The 18,434-nt window shown below is 40.2% G+C and overlaps 1 protein-coding gene across 2 annotated transcripts in view; it reads left to right on the top strand.

Moving 5' to 3' along the window:
* The window catches only part of LOC124152231 (15-hydroxyprostaglandin dehydrogenase [NAD(+)]-like), a 53,742-nt gene extending 35,308 nt beyond the window's left edge, over positions 1 to 18,434 (top strand). For both annotated transcript variants that reach the window (XM_048380405.1, XM_046525091.2), the window contains exons 2-7: positions 4,258 to 4,381; positions 6,881 to 6,993; positions 12,382 to 12,478; positions 15,055 to 15,131; positions 15,600 to 15,736; positions 18,245 to 18,434. In XM_048380405.1, coding sequence (XP_048236362.1) covers positions 4,258 to 4,381; positions 6,881 to 6,993; positions 12,382 to 12,478; positions 15,055 to 15,131; positions 15,600 to 15,736; positions 18,245 to 18,353 — 657 coding nt within the window. In that variant the 3' untranslated portion in view covers positions 18,354 to 18,434. The remainder of the gene's footprint in view (positions 1 to 4,257; positions 4,382 to 6,880; positions 6,994 to 12,381; positions 12,479 to 15,054; positions 15,132 to 15,599; positions 15,737 to 18,244) is intronic.

The following is an 18,434-nucleotide window of genomic DNA, read 5'->3' as shown; positions in this document are numbered from 1 at the left end:
CCATCTTACAGCCTTGCATGGCTTCGGTGATGTCATTTATGTTTCGTGATGTCGGGCAGACCATCATACAGCCTTGCATGGCTTCGGTGATGTCATTTATGTTTCGTGATGTCGGGCAGACCATCATACAGCCTTGCATGGCTTCGGTGATGTCATTTATGTTTCGTGATGTCGGGCAGACCATCTTACAGCCGTGCATGGCTTCGGTGATGTCATTTATGTTTCGTGATGTCGGGCAGACCATCTTACAGCCTTGCATGGCTTCGGTGATGTCATTTATGTTTCGTGATGTCGGGCAGACCATCATACAGCCTTGCATGGCTTCGGTGATGTCATTTATGTTTCGTGATGTCGGGCAGACCATCTTACAGCCGTGCATGGCTTCGGTGATGTCATTTATGTTTCGTGATGTCGGGCAGGCCATCTTACAGCCTTGCATGGCTTCGGTGATGTCATTTATGTTTCGTGATGTCGGGCAGACCATCATACAGCCGTGCATGGCTTCGGTGATGTCATTTATGTTTCGTGATGTCGGGCAGGCCATCATACAGATGATGCTGATATTTAGAATCCCATACAACATATAGATATACAATATCACATAGAACATGTAGATATTTACAATCACATAGAACATATAGATATACAATATCACATAGAACATGTAGATATTTACAATCACATAGAACATGTAGATATTTACAATCACATAGAACATGTAGATATTTACAATCACATAGAACATGTAGATATTTACAATCACATAGAACATGCAGATATTTACAATCACATAGAACATGCAGATATTTACAATCACATAGAACATGCAGATATTTACAATCACATAGAACATGCAGATATTTACAATCACATAGAACATGTAGATATTTACAATCACATAGAACATGTAGATATTTACAATCACATAGAACATGCAGATATTTACAATCACATAGAACATGCAGATATTTACAATCACATAGAACATGTAGATATTTACAATCACATAGAACATGTAGATATTTACAATCACATAGAACATATAGATATACAATATCACATAGAACATGTAGATATTTACAATCACATAGAATATGTAGATATTTACAATCACATAGAATATGTAGATATTTACAATCACATAGAATATGTAGATATTTACAATCATACAGAACATGTAGATATTTACAATCACATAGAACATGTAGATATTTACAGTCACATAGAATATGTAGATATTTACAGTCACATAGAACATATCGATATTTACAATCATACAGAATATATCGATATTTCTAATTATGTGCAACACAGCGAATGTGTGTTGAGGAGTGTTGAGTATTTCGCTGACGTCACGAGACGGGTATGATTAAAGTCCTGGTGTTGAAAGGTCATACCCAGCTTGGATTCAGGTCGCAGGTACTGGGGTCTGTGTTTGTTATCTGGAGCGTTGACTGGGGAGTGTGTCCCACCTTTACTCTGCATCGTGTGGTATATCATAGTGTTGTGTATACGGTGCGGATCGGGAGCTTGGGAACAAAACGATACGCCATACCGTACCCCTCTGATAACTAAGGCCGCGTCCAACACAGCGACCTCAGCGCTGAGACTGCCGTATTTATGCCTGTGAGGGTGGCAGCTATGGCAGTCTTAGCGCTTTATTGTTTTGTTATACGCGGCCAAGATTTATATGTTGCAATCCCTCAGGTGCAATCTACAAATTAATGTAGCTAAGAGAAATAACTTCTTCTTGGTGTCAACCTTTGACTTGTTACCGCCTCCGTGGCCTCGTGGATAGGGCGCCTGCATGGAGAGCGGAAGGTCCGGGGTTCGATCCCCGGCCGCGTCATACCAAAAGACGTTAAAAGATGGTACATGTACTTGCTCTGACCCTGTCTGGCGCTGTGTCTATGCGTCGCTGTAAAAGTGCAATAACCTTGGACGCGAAGCTTAACCCCATTTCACCTCACCTCACCTAACTTCATTGTCTCGTTCAGACTCGTTTATTTAAAGACCGCCCCTATAAATCTGGTTGATTAAACAACTTGCTGTTGAGGTACTACAGTAAAATCCCGGTATATCGCGACGTTTATTCATGTTTAGTGACGTACACAGAGACGAACAGTATCGTTATCTTGTCCCTAGTACATCTTATACGGGGGAATTAACTCGGCTAAAATAGTGTTCTCTTTAGACTCGGGCGATATAGTGTTCTCTTTAGACTCGGGCGATATAGTGTTCTCTTAAGACTCGGGCGATATAGTGTTCTCTTTAGACTCGGGCGATATAGTGTTCTCTTTAGACTCGGGCGATATAGTGTTCTCTTCAGACTCGAGCGATATAGTGTTCTCTTTAGACTTGGGTGATATAGTGTTCTCTTTAGACTCGGGCGATATAGTGTTCTCTTTAGACTCAGTCGATATAGAGAATCTCACCGGATTGTCTTTTGGTATCAAATATATCAACACGAGTTGATAAAAGTGGAAAAACTCCGTGGCTTGTCGTGTGTTGATATATTTGATCATAAAAAAAACACGAGGGTGAGATTTTATTTATCATCCAACATCATTCTTCCAACTTTTTCAGATTGTAGACAGTAATATGCAGTGTCTTAAGAGTAAAAAGTACTGCTAACAGCTTCAGTAGCTGAGCCATTAGTGATGACATTTGATTGTGACCTCATGGTAACCAATGACGTCACAATGGTCTCCAAAGCATTGTGATGCAATTTCATTGCAGTGATATCTACACCCAAGCAACATCTCCTGTTTGTTTGGCTGTCTACTTCAGCCCCAATCAAACCCTTGACAAGGAATTAATAATCAGAGTCTTATATCTCTCTCCAGACGATGAGGTGAAGAGTTGTACACCTGACACAAGGTCTCTGTTGTCTATTTACTGGGTAATTGTATAATGTCTGCGGGACAGGAACGTATCTACCATCGTAGCAAAATTGCAGACATTATACAGATCCCAAACCTCACTATATATACCTGTATCTGCTGTGAAAGATCCACGTTGTGTTGAAGGGAACCAGAACACTGTGGGGTCAGTGGGTGTTCGTGGTGCACGTGCGCCAAGTTCCGTCAGGAGTATCTTATCATTGGCTTGTCCGGCTTCTCTACATGTTGACAGGGTGAATAGGAAATGTAGAGCCCTGAACATGGACATATATGCCACTCCTATATTTCTCATCAAAGGTTTATCTAGTTACTAATTTTCTAATTATCATCGTATTCGTTTTGTATTTGGAATCTGTATATCCATATAGGTGACGTAATGTAACCCAACACTATACATATTATTTTCTCAATATTTAAGGTGTATGCAGATGTTTGAAAATATTTAATAGTTAATAAACCCTTCTCTTATGTGTCGCCGTAGCCGAGTTTGACTTCACACATCCTCAAATCCTACGATGCGAGGTCGACAAAATTTGAATACATTCACTCGAGTGTCAAACTCGAAGTAGCTTCGTTTATTCCAAGCGCACATTTTTCATTTTTACGCCCACAGAATCTGTTTCGGCGGATAATCGGTTTGACGGTTTATACGTAGAGATGGAGTTGGCAGGACCAATTTAAAATAGTCAGGTAAAGGTCTTTTGAAGTAACATTAAGTGGTAAAGGTACACGGTTGTTGAATAAAGCGGTATGACTATAGTCATGCCAAACAGTTGCTGGTGTGTGTTTTTCGTGCTTCAGTAACATGGGAGTGTATGTGTATGCGTGTGTGTATATGTATGTATGTGTTTGTATGTATGTGTGTGTATGTTTGTCATTGTGTGTGCATGTGTGTGGATGTGTATGTATGTGTGTGTGTTTGTCTTTGTGTGTGCGTATGTGTGTATGTGTATGTGTCTGTGTGTGAGAGGAGAGGGAGAGAGAGAGAGAGAGAAAGTTTCTGCATACTATCCATTACTAGGAACTGTCATTCATTCTATGAATATATTTTTTATGTAGTTTCCTTGTACACTAATTCTAATTGTTAGCTAGTTGTGTATGTACTATTTCTGTCGCGAACACCTGGTGTCATCATTTGATAGTGACTCATAACCACATGCCTATGCTATAGTCGGAATCGTACAGTTGACTCTGCCTTGTTCAGTGATTGTTTATGACAATGGAAAGGGCCTTATCGCTTCTATTTACAATTATAAATTACATTGCTCTTATGAAGGTTGGTATTTATTCTGACTTCTGAGGGTTGCTATTTATTCTAACTTCTGAGGGTTGGTATTTATTCTGACTTCTGAAGGTTGTAATTTCTGATGTCAACTCGGAGACGGGAGAAGCGACGCTTAAAGAGTTCCAAGACAAGTATGGTGAAGACAACGTGCTCTTCGTTAAGACGGACGTCACTTCACAGGCCGACATGGAGGGTAAGATGAGAACGAGTGTGAAAGGGAGAGAGAGGGGAATGTTGCACAGACACCGAGTTGGAGAATGCTGTTCTACGCGTCACATACAAAAGACCCTTGAAGATCCGGGATAGAATAGGTCTTCAGCAACCCATACTTGCCGGAAAAGACGACTATGCTTCTCGTAAGAGGCGACTAAAGGGATCGGATGATCAGGCTCGCTGACTTGCTTGATGCATGTCATCGTAACCCAATTGCGTGGGACAGATTATTTGACAGACCGCAGTCATATAGCTGGAATGTTGCTGAGTTTGGCGTTAAACAACAAACAAACAAACAAATAAAACAAACATACAAACAGTCGCTAGGTGGTCACAGAGTGGTTTATCTCACCAGAGAGGGTAAAATGGTCATCTACAATCTTTTAATATTTCTAATTCAAGCTATTGCCCCCTTATTTGGCACTTACTCTGTCAAATTAGAAAACATGTTGTTCGTGGCGCATGTCAAAGATGCCCAATTTACATTTATTCTTATAACGTTGCATTAAATACTAGTATATAATTGTATGTATGACAGAATTACGTTTGCCACAAAAATGTTTAAATATGATGTTGTTAGATGTGTCCCAGAGTGAAATTAAATCGGCTTCAAAACTCAAAAAATTGTTGTATCGGGTAGGTTTTAGTGTAATTTGAGAAAACCACAAAAGTCTATTGCTAGTTTTATAACAGAGTTTATGACACGACTAAAATGTATCTATGAACAAGACTGGCATGCCTCACTAACAGGTGGTTCTAAAACTTTGTCCTATTCATTGTTTAACACATCTTTCTATGTGGAGCCATATTTAACTAAGTTTCGCCGAGCGTTAGCTCAGTGCCGGTGCAGTTTCCATAAATTATACATAGAAACAGGTCGATATATTAAAAACACAAAAGAAGAAAGAATCTTTAAAATATGTTAATTCTGGATACATAGAAAATGAGTATCACTTTGTGCGTCAAATTTATCTTCAAAAGAAATACTCTGTTCATCTTACTTTACAGAAATAAAATGTTACATGTCTGTTGATAACATTGATATTGTCCGACATTTGGCAATGTATGTATTCTATGCAATGCAGTTAAGAATGCTGATGATGAGTTGGTGAGCCTCGTTTTAACTATTTGTCGGAAAAAGAGGTTTATCGGTACATTATCCGACGTTAAATAAAGTTAATTCTCTTTATAGAGCTACATAGACCAGGCCATACTGAAATACTATACAAATAGGTGAAACAGGTGTGACTCGTTATCGTCAGTTGTGCAATGTTGCGATGCTACAGAATATTCACATCCGGAGAACCAGTATAAGGATCAAATGTTTAACATACTTAAACTATTTTGGTTTCTGACAATTTTTATTGGTCTTCTTTGTGGCCGACATTATTCATCCGGTGAACCAAGTATTTACCTCACCTATGTGGTAAGGAGAGGCTCTTACGACAACGTGTATACTTGAGCTTAGAGAGCTGTTGCCGGACTCTCTCGTTAATTGTAAAAAACAGGTTTTTTGTTCTGGTAAAGACATGACCATTTTGTTTCTTGGGCATGAATATACTCGCACAAAACAGTGAAGTTCGGTCACACGTTTTCTAGAACATTACTAGCAGTTAGGTTTGGTTGTTTGTTGTTTAACGCCGCAATCAGCAATAGTCCAGCTATATCTTCACGGGTGGACAGTCAGAGTGAGTGAGTGAGTGAGTTGGGTTTAACGCCGCTTTTATCAGTATTCCAGTTATATCACGGCGTGTCAGCTTAATGTGGGAGGAAAGCCCGAAGTGATGTAGGTATCAGACGTTTACCACTTCGGTGAAACCCACGAGCACGGGTATGTTGCTGACAAACCTAGAAACATAATCGGGGCGAACCGGGATTCGAACCCACAATCTTAGGTTTCTGGCGTGCCCAAGGGACGCAACTCTGCACAGCGAATCGCGGCGCCTTAGACGACTGGGACACCCGTTGACAGTTAGAGGTAATTGTGATGCAATATAATTTATTGAGAACTTAACATGGATAAATGTATTTAGAGCTTACTAATACCCGTCCAGACATACAAGGCTACTTCCATGCGGTTGTAAAGCGTACTGGCTCAAATAGAAAGTCTACAATTAGCTTTCCCATTTTAAACTGGTGTACATCCGGGGAAGTTCATCACGAGGTGGTCATGCCCGGTGACCTGGTTGACATTGTGACGTCATACCCCGGTGATGTGGATCATTGCTCATGATACTGATTACTGGATTGTCTGGTCCAGAGAACATTGTTGACAGCCCGCCGTGTACATAGTATATAATCGTGGTTAAAGGGGTTTCATTGACAGGAAACGGAACTCTTATTATCAAAGATTAAGATGCACCTGAGCGACGGTCGAGCAGGAAAAAGTATACAATCACGAGCTTATTAATCCTCACATTCCAAATGAAATCTTTTGTATTCTTCCACATTCATGCCCTCAGCATCCCGCGTGTTTCAGCGACGTTCCAGCAGGTGCGTGCAAGGTTCGGGGGGCTGGACATCATGTCCAACAACGCCGGCATCATGGGGGAGACCAGTGACCTCTGGGAGAAGGCCGTCGACGTCAACCTGGTCAGCCCACGTTTCTCGATTGTCATCGCTTGTGGAGACCTGTGAAGGTCCGGGGTAGAACAGGTCTTCAGCAACCTATGCTTGTCGTAAGAGGCGGCTAACGGGATAGGGTGGTCAGACTCTCTGTCTTGGTTGATACATGTCATCGTATCCCAATTGGGTAGATCGATGCTCATGATGTCAATCACTGGATTATCTGGTCAAGACTATTTACAGACCGCCGTCATAAATCTGGAATATTGCTGAGTGCGGCGTTAAGCAACAAACAAACAAACACAGCTTGCAGAACACGTCTCATGCTCATCACTTTACCTCCGAGAAAACATCTGATGCTCTTCCTTTGTGGATGTTTTGTCGTTTTAATGGGCGTCGTTCGATTTGAGGATTTTCATCCATTAGAGGTATTCACGTAGATTGATACAGGTAGTTCATGGCATTATCATGCTCAGATATCGTCTTCCACGGACTGTAGGCTGCCATTGACATGCACATAGAAGCATACATCGATAGCGAACGGAACATTATCATTCACACGAACAAGAGCTACACTGAAATATATGTGGACACATGGATGGAGGAAATGGACATGGGCTGGGTGTAAGACATCCGCATAAACATCCGCATAAACATCCGCATAAACATTGGCATAAACATTGGCATAAACATTGGCATAAACATTGACATAAACATCGGGATAAACATTGACATAAACATTGGCATAAACATTGGCATAAACATTGGCATAAACATTGGCATAAACATTGGCATAAACATTGACATAAACATCGGGATAAACATTGACATAAACATCGGGGTAAACATTGGCATAAACATTGACATAAACATTGACATAAACATTGACATAAACATCGGGATAACATTGGCATGAACATTGGCATAAACATTGACATAAACATTGACATAAACATTGGCATAAACATTGGCATAAACATTGACATAAACATTGACATAAACATCGGCATAAACATTGGCATAAACATTGACATAAACATTGACATAAACATTGGCATAAACATTGACATAAACATTGACATAAACATCGGGATAAACATTGGCATAAACATTGACATAAACATCGGGATAAACATTGGCATAAACATTGACATAAACATCGGGATAAACATTGGCATAAACATTGGCATAAACATTGACATAAACATTGACATAAACATTGGCATAAACATTGGCATAAACATTGACATAAACATTGGCATAAACATTGGCATAAACATTGACATAAACATTGGCATAAACATTGACATAAACATTGGCATAAACATTGACATAAACATTGACATAAACATCGGGATAAACATTGGCATAAACATTGACATAAACATCGGGATAAACATTGGCATAAACATTGGCATAAACATTGGCATAAACATTGACATAAACATTGGCATAAACATTGGCATAAACATTGACATAAACATCGGGATAAACATTGGCATAAACATTGGCATAAACATTGGCATAAACATTGACATAAACATTGGCATAAACATTGACATAAACATTGACATAAACATCGGGATAAACATTGGCATAAACATTGACATAAACATCGGGATAAACATTGGCATAAACATTGACATAAACATCGGGATAAACATTGGCATAAACATTGGCATAAACATTGACATAAACATTGACATAAACATTGGCATAAACATTGGCATAAACATTGACATAAACATTGGCATAAACATTGGCATAAACATTGACATAAACATTGGCATAAACATTGACATAAACATTGGCATAAACATTGACATAAACATTGACATAAACATCGGGATAAACATTGGCATAAACATTGACATAAACATCGGGATAAACATTGGCATAAACATTGGCATAAACATTGGCATAAACATTGACATAAACATTGGCATAAACATTGGCATAAACATTGACATAAACATCGGGATAAACATTGGCATAAACATTGACATAAACATTGACATAAACATCGGGATAAACATTGCCATAAACATTGACATAAACATCGGGATAAACATTGGCATAAACATTGACATAAACATCGGGATAAACATCGGGATAAACATTGCCATAAACATTGACATAAACATTGGCATAAACATTGACATAAACATTGACATAAACATCGGGATAAACATTGGCATAAACATTGACATAAACATCGGGATAAACATTGGGATAAACATTGGCATAAACATCGGGATAAACATTGGCATAAACATTGGCATAAACATTGGCATAAACATTGACATAAACATTGACATAAACATTGACATAAACATCAGGATAAACATTGGCATAAACATTGACATAAACATTGGCATAAACATTGACATAAACATTGGCATAAACATTGGCATAAACATTGACATAAACATCGGGATAAACATTGGCATAAACATTGGCATAAACATTGGCATAAACATTGACATAAACATTGGCATAAACATTGACATAAACATTGACATAAACATCGGGATAAACATTGGCATAAACATTGACATAAACATCGGGATAAACATTGGCATAAACATTGACATAAACATCGGGATAAACATTGGCATAAACATTGGCATAAACATTGACATAAACATTGACATAAACATTGGCATAAACATTGGCATAAACATTGACATAAACATTGGCATAAACATTGGCATAAACATTGACATAAACATTGGCATAAACATTGACATAAACATTGGCATAAACATTGACATAAACATTGACATAAACATCGGGATAAACATTGGCATAAACATTGGCATAAACATTGGCATAAACATTGACATAAACATTGGCATAAACATTGGCATAAACATTGACATAAACATCGGGATAAACATTGGCATAAACATTGACATAAACATTGACATAAACATCGGGATAAACATTGCCATAAACATTGACATAAACATCGGGATAAACATTGGCATAAACATTGACATAAACATCGGGATAAACATCGGGATAAACATTGCCATAAACATTGACATAAACATTGGCATAAACATTGACATAAACATTGACATAAACATCGGGATAAACATTGGCATAAACATTGACATAAACATCGGTATAAACATTGGGATAAACATTGGCATAAACATCGGGATAAACATTGGCATAAACATTGGCATAAACATTGGCATAAACATTGACATAAACATTGACATAAACATTGACATAAACATTGACATAAACATCGGGATAAACATTGGCATAAACATTGACATAAACATTGACATAAACATTGGCATAAACATTGACATAAACATCGGGATAAACATTGGCATAAACATTGGCATAAACATTGGCATAAACATTGGCATAAACATTGACATAAACATTGACATAAACATTGGCATAAACATTGGCATAAACATTGACATAAACATTGACATAAACATTGACATAAACATCGGGATAAACATTGGCATAAACATTGACATAAACATCGGGATAAACATTGGCATAAACATTTACATAAACATCTGGATAAACATTGGCATAAACATTGACATAAACATTAGGGTAAACATTGGCATAAACATTGACATAAACATCGGGATAAACATTGGCATAAACATTGGCATAAACATTGGCATAAACATCGACATAAACATCCGCATAAACATTGGCATAAACATTGGCATAAACATTGGCATAAACATTGACATAAACATCGGGATAAACATTGGCATAAACATTGGCATAAACATTGACATAAACATTGACATAAACATTGACATAAACATCGGGGTAAACATTGGCATAAACATTGACATAAACATTGACATAAACATCGGGATAACATTGGCATAAACATTGGCATAAACATTGGCATAAACATTGACATAAACATCGGGATAAACATTGGCATAAACATTGGCATAAACATTGGCATAAACATTGACATAAACATTGGCATAAACATTGACATAAACATCGGGATAAACATTGGCATAAACATGACATAAACATCGGGATAAACATTGGCATAAACATTGACATAAACATCGGGATAAACATTGACATAAACATTGGCATAAACATTGACATAAACATCGGGATAAACATTGGCATAAACATTGACATAAACATCGGGATAAACATTGGCATAAACATTGGCATAAACATTGACATAAACATCGGGATAAACATTGACATAAACATTGACATAAACATCGGGGTAAACATTGGCATAAACATTGACATAAACATTGACATAAACATCGGGATAACATTGGCATAAACATTGGCATAAACATTGGCATAAACATTGGCATAAACATTGACATAAACATTGACATAAACATCGGGATAAATATTGGCATAAACATTGACATAAACATCGGGATAAACATTGGCATAAACATTGACATAAACATCGGGATAAACATTGGCATAAACATTGACATAAACATTAGGGTAAACATTGGCATAAACATTGACATAAACATCGGGATAAACATTGGCATAAACATTGGCATAAACATTGGCATAAACATCGACATAAACATTGGCATAAACATTGGCATAAACATTGGCATAAACATTGGCATAAACATTGACATAAACATCGGGATAAACATTGGCATAAACATTGGCATAAACATTGACATAAACATTGACATAAACATCGGGGTAAACATTGGCATAAACATTGACATAAACATTGACATAAACATCGGGATAACATTGGCATAAACATTGGCATAAACATTGGCATAAACATTGGCATAAACATTGACATAAACATCGGCATAAACATTGGCATAAACATTGGCATAAACATTGACATAAACATTGGCATAAACATTGACATAAACATCGGGATAAACATTGGCATAAACATTGGCATAAACATTGGCATAAACATTGACATAAACATCGGGATAACATTGGCATAAACATTAGCATAAACATTGACATAAACATCGGGATAAACATTGACATAAACATTGACATAAACATCGGGGTAAACATTGGCATAAACATTGACATAAACATTGACATAAACATCGGGATAACATTGGCATAAACATTGGCTTAAACATCGTCATAAACATCGGCATAAACACTGACATAAACATCGGCATAAACATCGGCATTAACATCGGCACAAACAAGACCGTCCAAATAAGAGTCTGTTGTACTAGCTATGATGCCCTTGCCTTGACGGTCGAAGCGATCGTATTTTGGTTTCACCCGGATTTGGGGAATCTGACTCATTAACATGGCTACAGGTTTCACAGTAGACAGAGAGTAGCAAGTATTGTGAAGCCAAGCAAAGACCCTAGACGGCTGCATCGTTTGTCCATTGGATGATTTCATCTGTAAGATGATGAAATGTTTCAGAAAGGCGTAATCCGGGGGACGAACCTGGCCTTGGACATGATGCGCCAGGACAAAGGGGGCCGGGGCGGAGTTATCGTCAACACGGCGTCTATAGCAGGTGAGATATCGTCAGCACGGCGTCTATAGCAGGTGAGATATCGTCAACACGGCGTCCATAGCAGGTGAGATACCGTCAACATGGCGTCCATAGCAGGTGAGATACCGTCAACACAGCGTCCATAGCAGGTGAGATATCGTCAACACAGCATCCATAGCAGGTGAGATATCGTCAACACAGCGTCCATAGCAGGTGAGATACCGTCAACACAGCATCCATAGCAGGTGAGATACCGTCAACACAGCATCCATAGCAGGTGAGATATCGTCAACACAGCATCCATAGCAGGTGAGATATCGTCAACACAGCATCCATAGCAGGTGAGATATCGTCAACACAGCGTCCATAGCAGGTGAGATACCGTCAACACAGCATCCATAGCAGGTGAGATATCGTCAACACAGCATCCATAGCAGGTGAGATATCGTCAACACAGCATCCATAGCAGGTGAGATATCGTCAACACAGCATCCATAGCAAGTGAGATATCGTCAACACAGCATCCATAGCAGGTGAGATATCGTCAACACAGCATCCATAGCAGGTGAGATATCGTCAACACAGCATCCATAGCAGGTGAGATACCGTCAACACAGCATCCATAGCAGGTGAGATATCGTCAACACAGCATCCATAGCAAGTGAGATATCGTCAACACAGCATCCATAGCAGGTGAGATATCGTCAACATAGCATCCATAGCAGGTGAGATATCGTCAACACAGCATCCATAGCAGGTGAGATGTCGTCAACATAGCATCCATAGCAGGTGAGATATCGTCAACACAGCATCCATAGCAGGTGAGATACCGTCAACACAGCATCCATAGCAGGTGAGATATCGTCAACACAGCATCCATAGCAGGTGAGATATCGTCAACATAGCATCCATAGCAGGTGAGATACCGTCAACACGGCGTCCATAGCAGGTGAGATATCGTCAACACAGCATACATAGCAGGTGAGATATCGTCAACATAGCATCCATAGCAGGTGAGATATCGTCAACACAGCATCCATAGCAGGTGAGATACCGTCAACACAGCATCCATAGCAGGTGAGATATCGTCAACACAGCATCCATAGCAGGTGAGATATCGTCAACATAGCATCCATAGCAGGTGAGATACCGTCAATACGGCGTCCATAGCAGGTGAGATATCGTCAACACGGCGTCCATAGCAAGTGAGATATCGTCAACACGGCGTCCACAGCAGGTAAGATATCGTCAACACAGCGTCCATAGCAGGTCAGATATCGTCAACACAGCGTCCATAGCAGGTCAGATATCGTCGACGCAGCGTCTATAGCAGGTGAGAAATCGTCAGCACAGCGTCAATAGCAGGTGAGATATCGTCAACACGGCGTCCATAGCAAGTGAGATATCGTCAACACGGCGTCCACAGCAGGTAAGATATCGTCAACACAGCGTCCATAGCAGGTCAGATATCGTCAACACAGCGTCCATAGCAGGTGAGATATCGTCGACGCAGCGTCTATAGCAGGTGAGAAATCGTCAGCACGGCGTCCATAGCAGGTGAGATATCGTCAACACGGCGTCCATAGCAGGTCAGATATCGTCAACACGGCGTCCATAGCAGGTCAGATATCGTCAGGAAAGCGTCTACAGCAGGTTAGATATCGTCAACACGGCGTCCATAGCAGGTCAGATATCGTCAACACGGCGTCCATAGCAGGTAAGATATCGTCAACACAGCGTCAATAGCAGGTCCGATATCGTCAACACGGCGTCCATAGCAGGTCAGATATCGTCAACACGGCATCCATAGCAGGTCAGATATCGTCAACACAGCGTCCATAGCAGGTCAGATATCGTCAACACAGCGTCCATAGCAGGTGAGATATCGTCAACGCAGCGTCCATAGTAGGTGAGATACCGTCAACACGGCGTCCATAGCAGGTGAGATATCGTCAACACGGCGTCCATAGCAGGTGAGATGTCGTCAACACGGCGTCCATAGCAGGTGAGATATCGTCAACACGGCGTCCATAGCAGGTCAGATATCGTCAGCACAGCGTCCATAGCAGGTGAGATGTCGTCAACACAGCATCAATAGGAGGTGAGATATCGTCAACACGGCGTCCATAGCAGGTCAGATATCGTCAACACGGCGTCCATAGCAGGTGAGATATCGTCAGCACAGCGTCCATAGCAGGGGAGACAACTCACACAGTACTGTTTGTCGCATGTGATGCTTGAAATTTGCAGCAGTGCCACCCCCCCCCCCCCCCCCCCCCCTTTACCCCTGACCACGAGACTTTCATTAAAGTCATGAAAAAAGTTTTGAGAAAACATGATCTTGACTAAAATGCGACGTAAGACGAATTTCAAGAAAGTTGTTTCAAGAAGATGAACACCAACATGTTTCTACTGTAACGGTAAATAACACAAGAGTGTCATGGTTACAAACACATGTTGATCATGTAGTCGGAATTATACAATGTACTTTTTAACAAAAGTTTTTGTGATTGTGGAAATATTTTGTCGTTTTTGTTGCCATGCTTGTGCATCGTGCTATCTGTACACCAACACACACCGTATTTCTGCTTCCCCAGGTTTGATGGTGGTGCCTACAGCTGCCGTGTACTGCGCCACTAAACATGGGGTCATCGGATTCTCAAGGAGCTGGGCTGTCAGTATCCCACAAATAGGCGCAGCATACTTTAGACGACTCTCAACAATCGTTACACCGACCTCTTTCTCGAATTTTTGTAAATTGGTCAAAAGATTGGGGGGGGGGGGATAATCATCATCATTTGTTCTCTGGACTCACCAGGTCTCCCTCTGGACTGACATTTTGTCCCAGAAATACAGTTATCATATTTATTGATATATATCTTTAAAACACAACAACCAGAGAATCGAGCCCAGAACAATGCTTTTTTCTGAGTTGAAGCAATCTAGTCGTGCCAGATCTTTGTAGACTTGACCTGGATTCAATTCTAATTTATTCTTTCGGGTCTGGGAGACAGACGAGTCTCCCCGTTTCACAGAATAATATTGCCTGTTTTGTAAATATCAGCGTACCATAATCCAACTGAACCAGAAATCCACTCTGATACTTTGTGTGGCCAAGTAGATGGTGTGTTGACTGTTTCAGGCCAGTCCTGTGTGTACAGACAATGGAGTGCGTGTCAATGCGTTGTGTCCTTCCTTTGTGGACACGGCCATGGTGCCTCCTGAGAGTGAAGCCGGCGAGGAGTTGAAGACATTTCTCGATGAACACGGGCTAATGTCGTAAGTGTTCCTTATTTTATATATGCATACTCCCACTCTTCGTTTATTTCTTTGTTATATATAAATCTCATAAAATACCCCAAATAACCGTCTTCAAATTTCGCGCTCATATGTTTGATATTTGAGCACGGCTTAATTTCAGCCAATCATTTGACTAGTTCGATTCTGCCCGCAGCAGCAATCTACTTCCGCTTACTTTTCGTGACATTTCCAATCTCATTAAAATCAGATCTTTGTTTTCGCTACCGCTAAACAAAGATCTGAGGACATCCTATTACGGGTCAAGTCAGAACGACCTTCCGACCAATGAAATGACTGACAAGAAATCGACATCAGAAGGCAGCTTCCTCGAGCTTTACGACACTAGTTTCAAACTTGCGACTACGCTTCGAAACATATTTTGACGTATTCTCGATTAAATTTTTTAAAACAGATAAGAAGAACATTCTGGAATGGCTTATAGATGGCACAGATTGTATGGATATAATCATAAAACCTGTAACTGTCGTTCGGAATACCCCGTGTTAAATATATCGTGGTTGCATGATTAGAAAACACATTCCGACTGTCACTTTCAGGATCTGGTAAGCGACGCTCTGATTGGTTGGATGAAAGGTCGTTCTGACGTGACCCCTAATGGGATGTCCTCAGATCTTTGTTTAGCGATAGCGAGAACTAACATCTGATTTTAATGAGATTGTGACATTTCCAGCTCGCGAATAAATATTGATATTTCGGTAAGTTATGGACATTAATTGAATTTCAGTGGCTTGTACATGTGCAGAAATGAGCTGCCTATCGATCTACAGTCAGACACGTGTTTGACAAAAAGCGTTTCATAAAAAAAATCGACCTGGATATCGATGTAAATAAAATAAAAATGGCGGGTGACGCTCCTTTTCTCTGCTTATATATTGAGAGTATATATTTGTATTTACTGACCAATAACGAGGTCCTGTGCGTTCATCGGAGCCAAGACAGCGTGGGGGAGTAAGATCTGTTCACGATAACGCGCAGTTGTTGCCCTGGAAATGAAGATCTGTTCTTCATCCATGAGAGATGGCTCCGCACATAGCACTCCCTCCACCGAATCTGTCGACTTCTTGTACGCAACATCCGGTATGACGGTAATTCCGACGCTGATACACACATCTCTCCTTTAAAGGAGACGGGATCCGTCACTACACCTGACGCTACGTCAACGTAGGTCCTCCTTGGTCGGATATCGGCACTGTGCAGACATTGGATGTAAAACAGGCCCCCGTGTTGCAGTGTCCGTCCCAGTGTCCTGTTTCGAAAATGAAGGACCCGGATGTAGCGACATTGGCCCGTTCCACAAAGAGGCCGTACCGCTAAGACGATCGTAACTCCCATACTCTAACACAGACCTACGACACTCGTAGCTCTACGATCGCTTTGTGGAACGGGGACGTGGACTGCCGTGGTATTGCGGAGTCGCCTGGCACTTGGAAAATGACCAAAGTCATGAAGCTTGCAATTCACCACTTCCAAGTCTACCAATAGTGCATTTTTTCATTATCATTGAGTCTTGGCATGACGATTTTCAAACTGCACTTTATTAACTGAATGATTTGTGAAGACGACATCTGTCATGAACTTTCCCAGGACACTTGTGACAATTACCATGACTTGCACGTGAAAACTGCTTTTCAGTTTTAAAAAAAAACGAATTATGAAAATGTGAGATGTCATCGATATTAACTCTATTAAAACAATAAAACCGTTTTGTGATACTTTATCAGTAAAACAAAACATGTAGACTGAACTTTCATGTAGCATTAAAACATGGAATCCTTCCATCCACGCAAGTGATTGTTGTCTCTTTGAGTGTATACATCAGTGAATCAATAAAGGATTTCAATGACTATAAGCTGGAAAATAGTTTTGTATTAAGAGGGGGAAATGGGCTCCCAGTGGCGTCCGACTGTTCAGGGGGGAACAAGACGAGTTCTAACTAAATATATATCATTTCGCCATATTTCATACAGAAAACTCCATGTATTTTTAGCTTCTGTCTTTAGAACCGGAATGTAAATGAAGGTTCGGTGGCGAATGGACCCAGAGTTGTATTATAAACTGTAATTGTAACTATTTCGCCGAAACTGTATCAAGGTTTCGCCTGCTTATTTTATTACACCTAATCCTTTGCCAAATTCTTCTGTTTGGAGTTCAGTGGTGTCTTCAGTGCCACCCTCGAGTATCCAGTTATATCTCCATTGTACTCTGGGGAATACCCTGGACACAGCCGCTACCATAACTTCGATCGTGACGTCACATCTCCAAATCTCTTACCAATAACTTTCCACAAATTTTCTGTCGCCGTTCAGAGTAATTTGATTGGACGACTCATCATGCCATTTGAATCTGACGTATAACAAAGCTTTGATGGCGAATGGGTCTCGGCTATTTATTGTATTAATAGAATGGAGATATAATACACTGGATAATCGAGGCTTCACACACGTGACGAGATCCGATTGGTTGCAGCGTTGAGTACGTGGCCGAGGGCTTCATGGACCTGGTGCAGGATGACGCGAGGAATGGCGCTGTGCTGAAAATGGGCCAAATAGTGGGGAAAGTTTACGTCGAATATTAGAATGACGAACAACAACACTTATTTAAACAGTTTAGAAAATGTATCAAACTTTTTGATTTCCAATAAAGATTTATTCTCAGA

This window comes from Haliotis rufescens, unplaced genomic scaffold (genome assembly GCF_023055435.1).
Source record: "Haliotis rufescens isolate VD_foot unplaced genomic scaffold, xgHalRufe1.0.p SCAF_30, whole genome shotgun sequence".
In the NCBI taxonomy this organism is placed as follows: domain Eukaryota; kingdom Metazoa; phylum Mollusca; class Gastropoda; order Lepetellida; family Haliotidae; genus Haliotis; species Haliotis rufescens.
The sequence above is the reverse complement of the archived record's forward strand: the minus strand, read 5'-3'. Positions and strand labels throughout refer to the sequence as shown.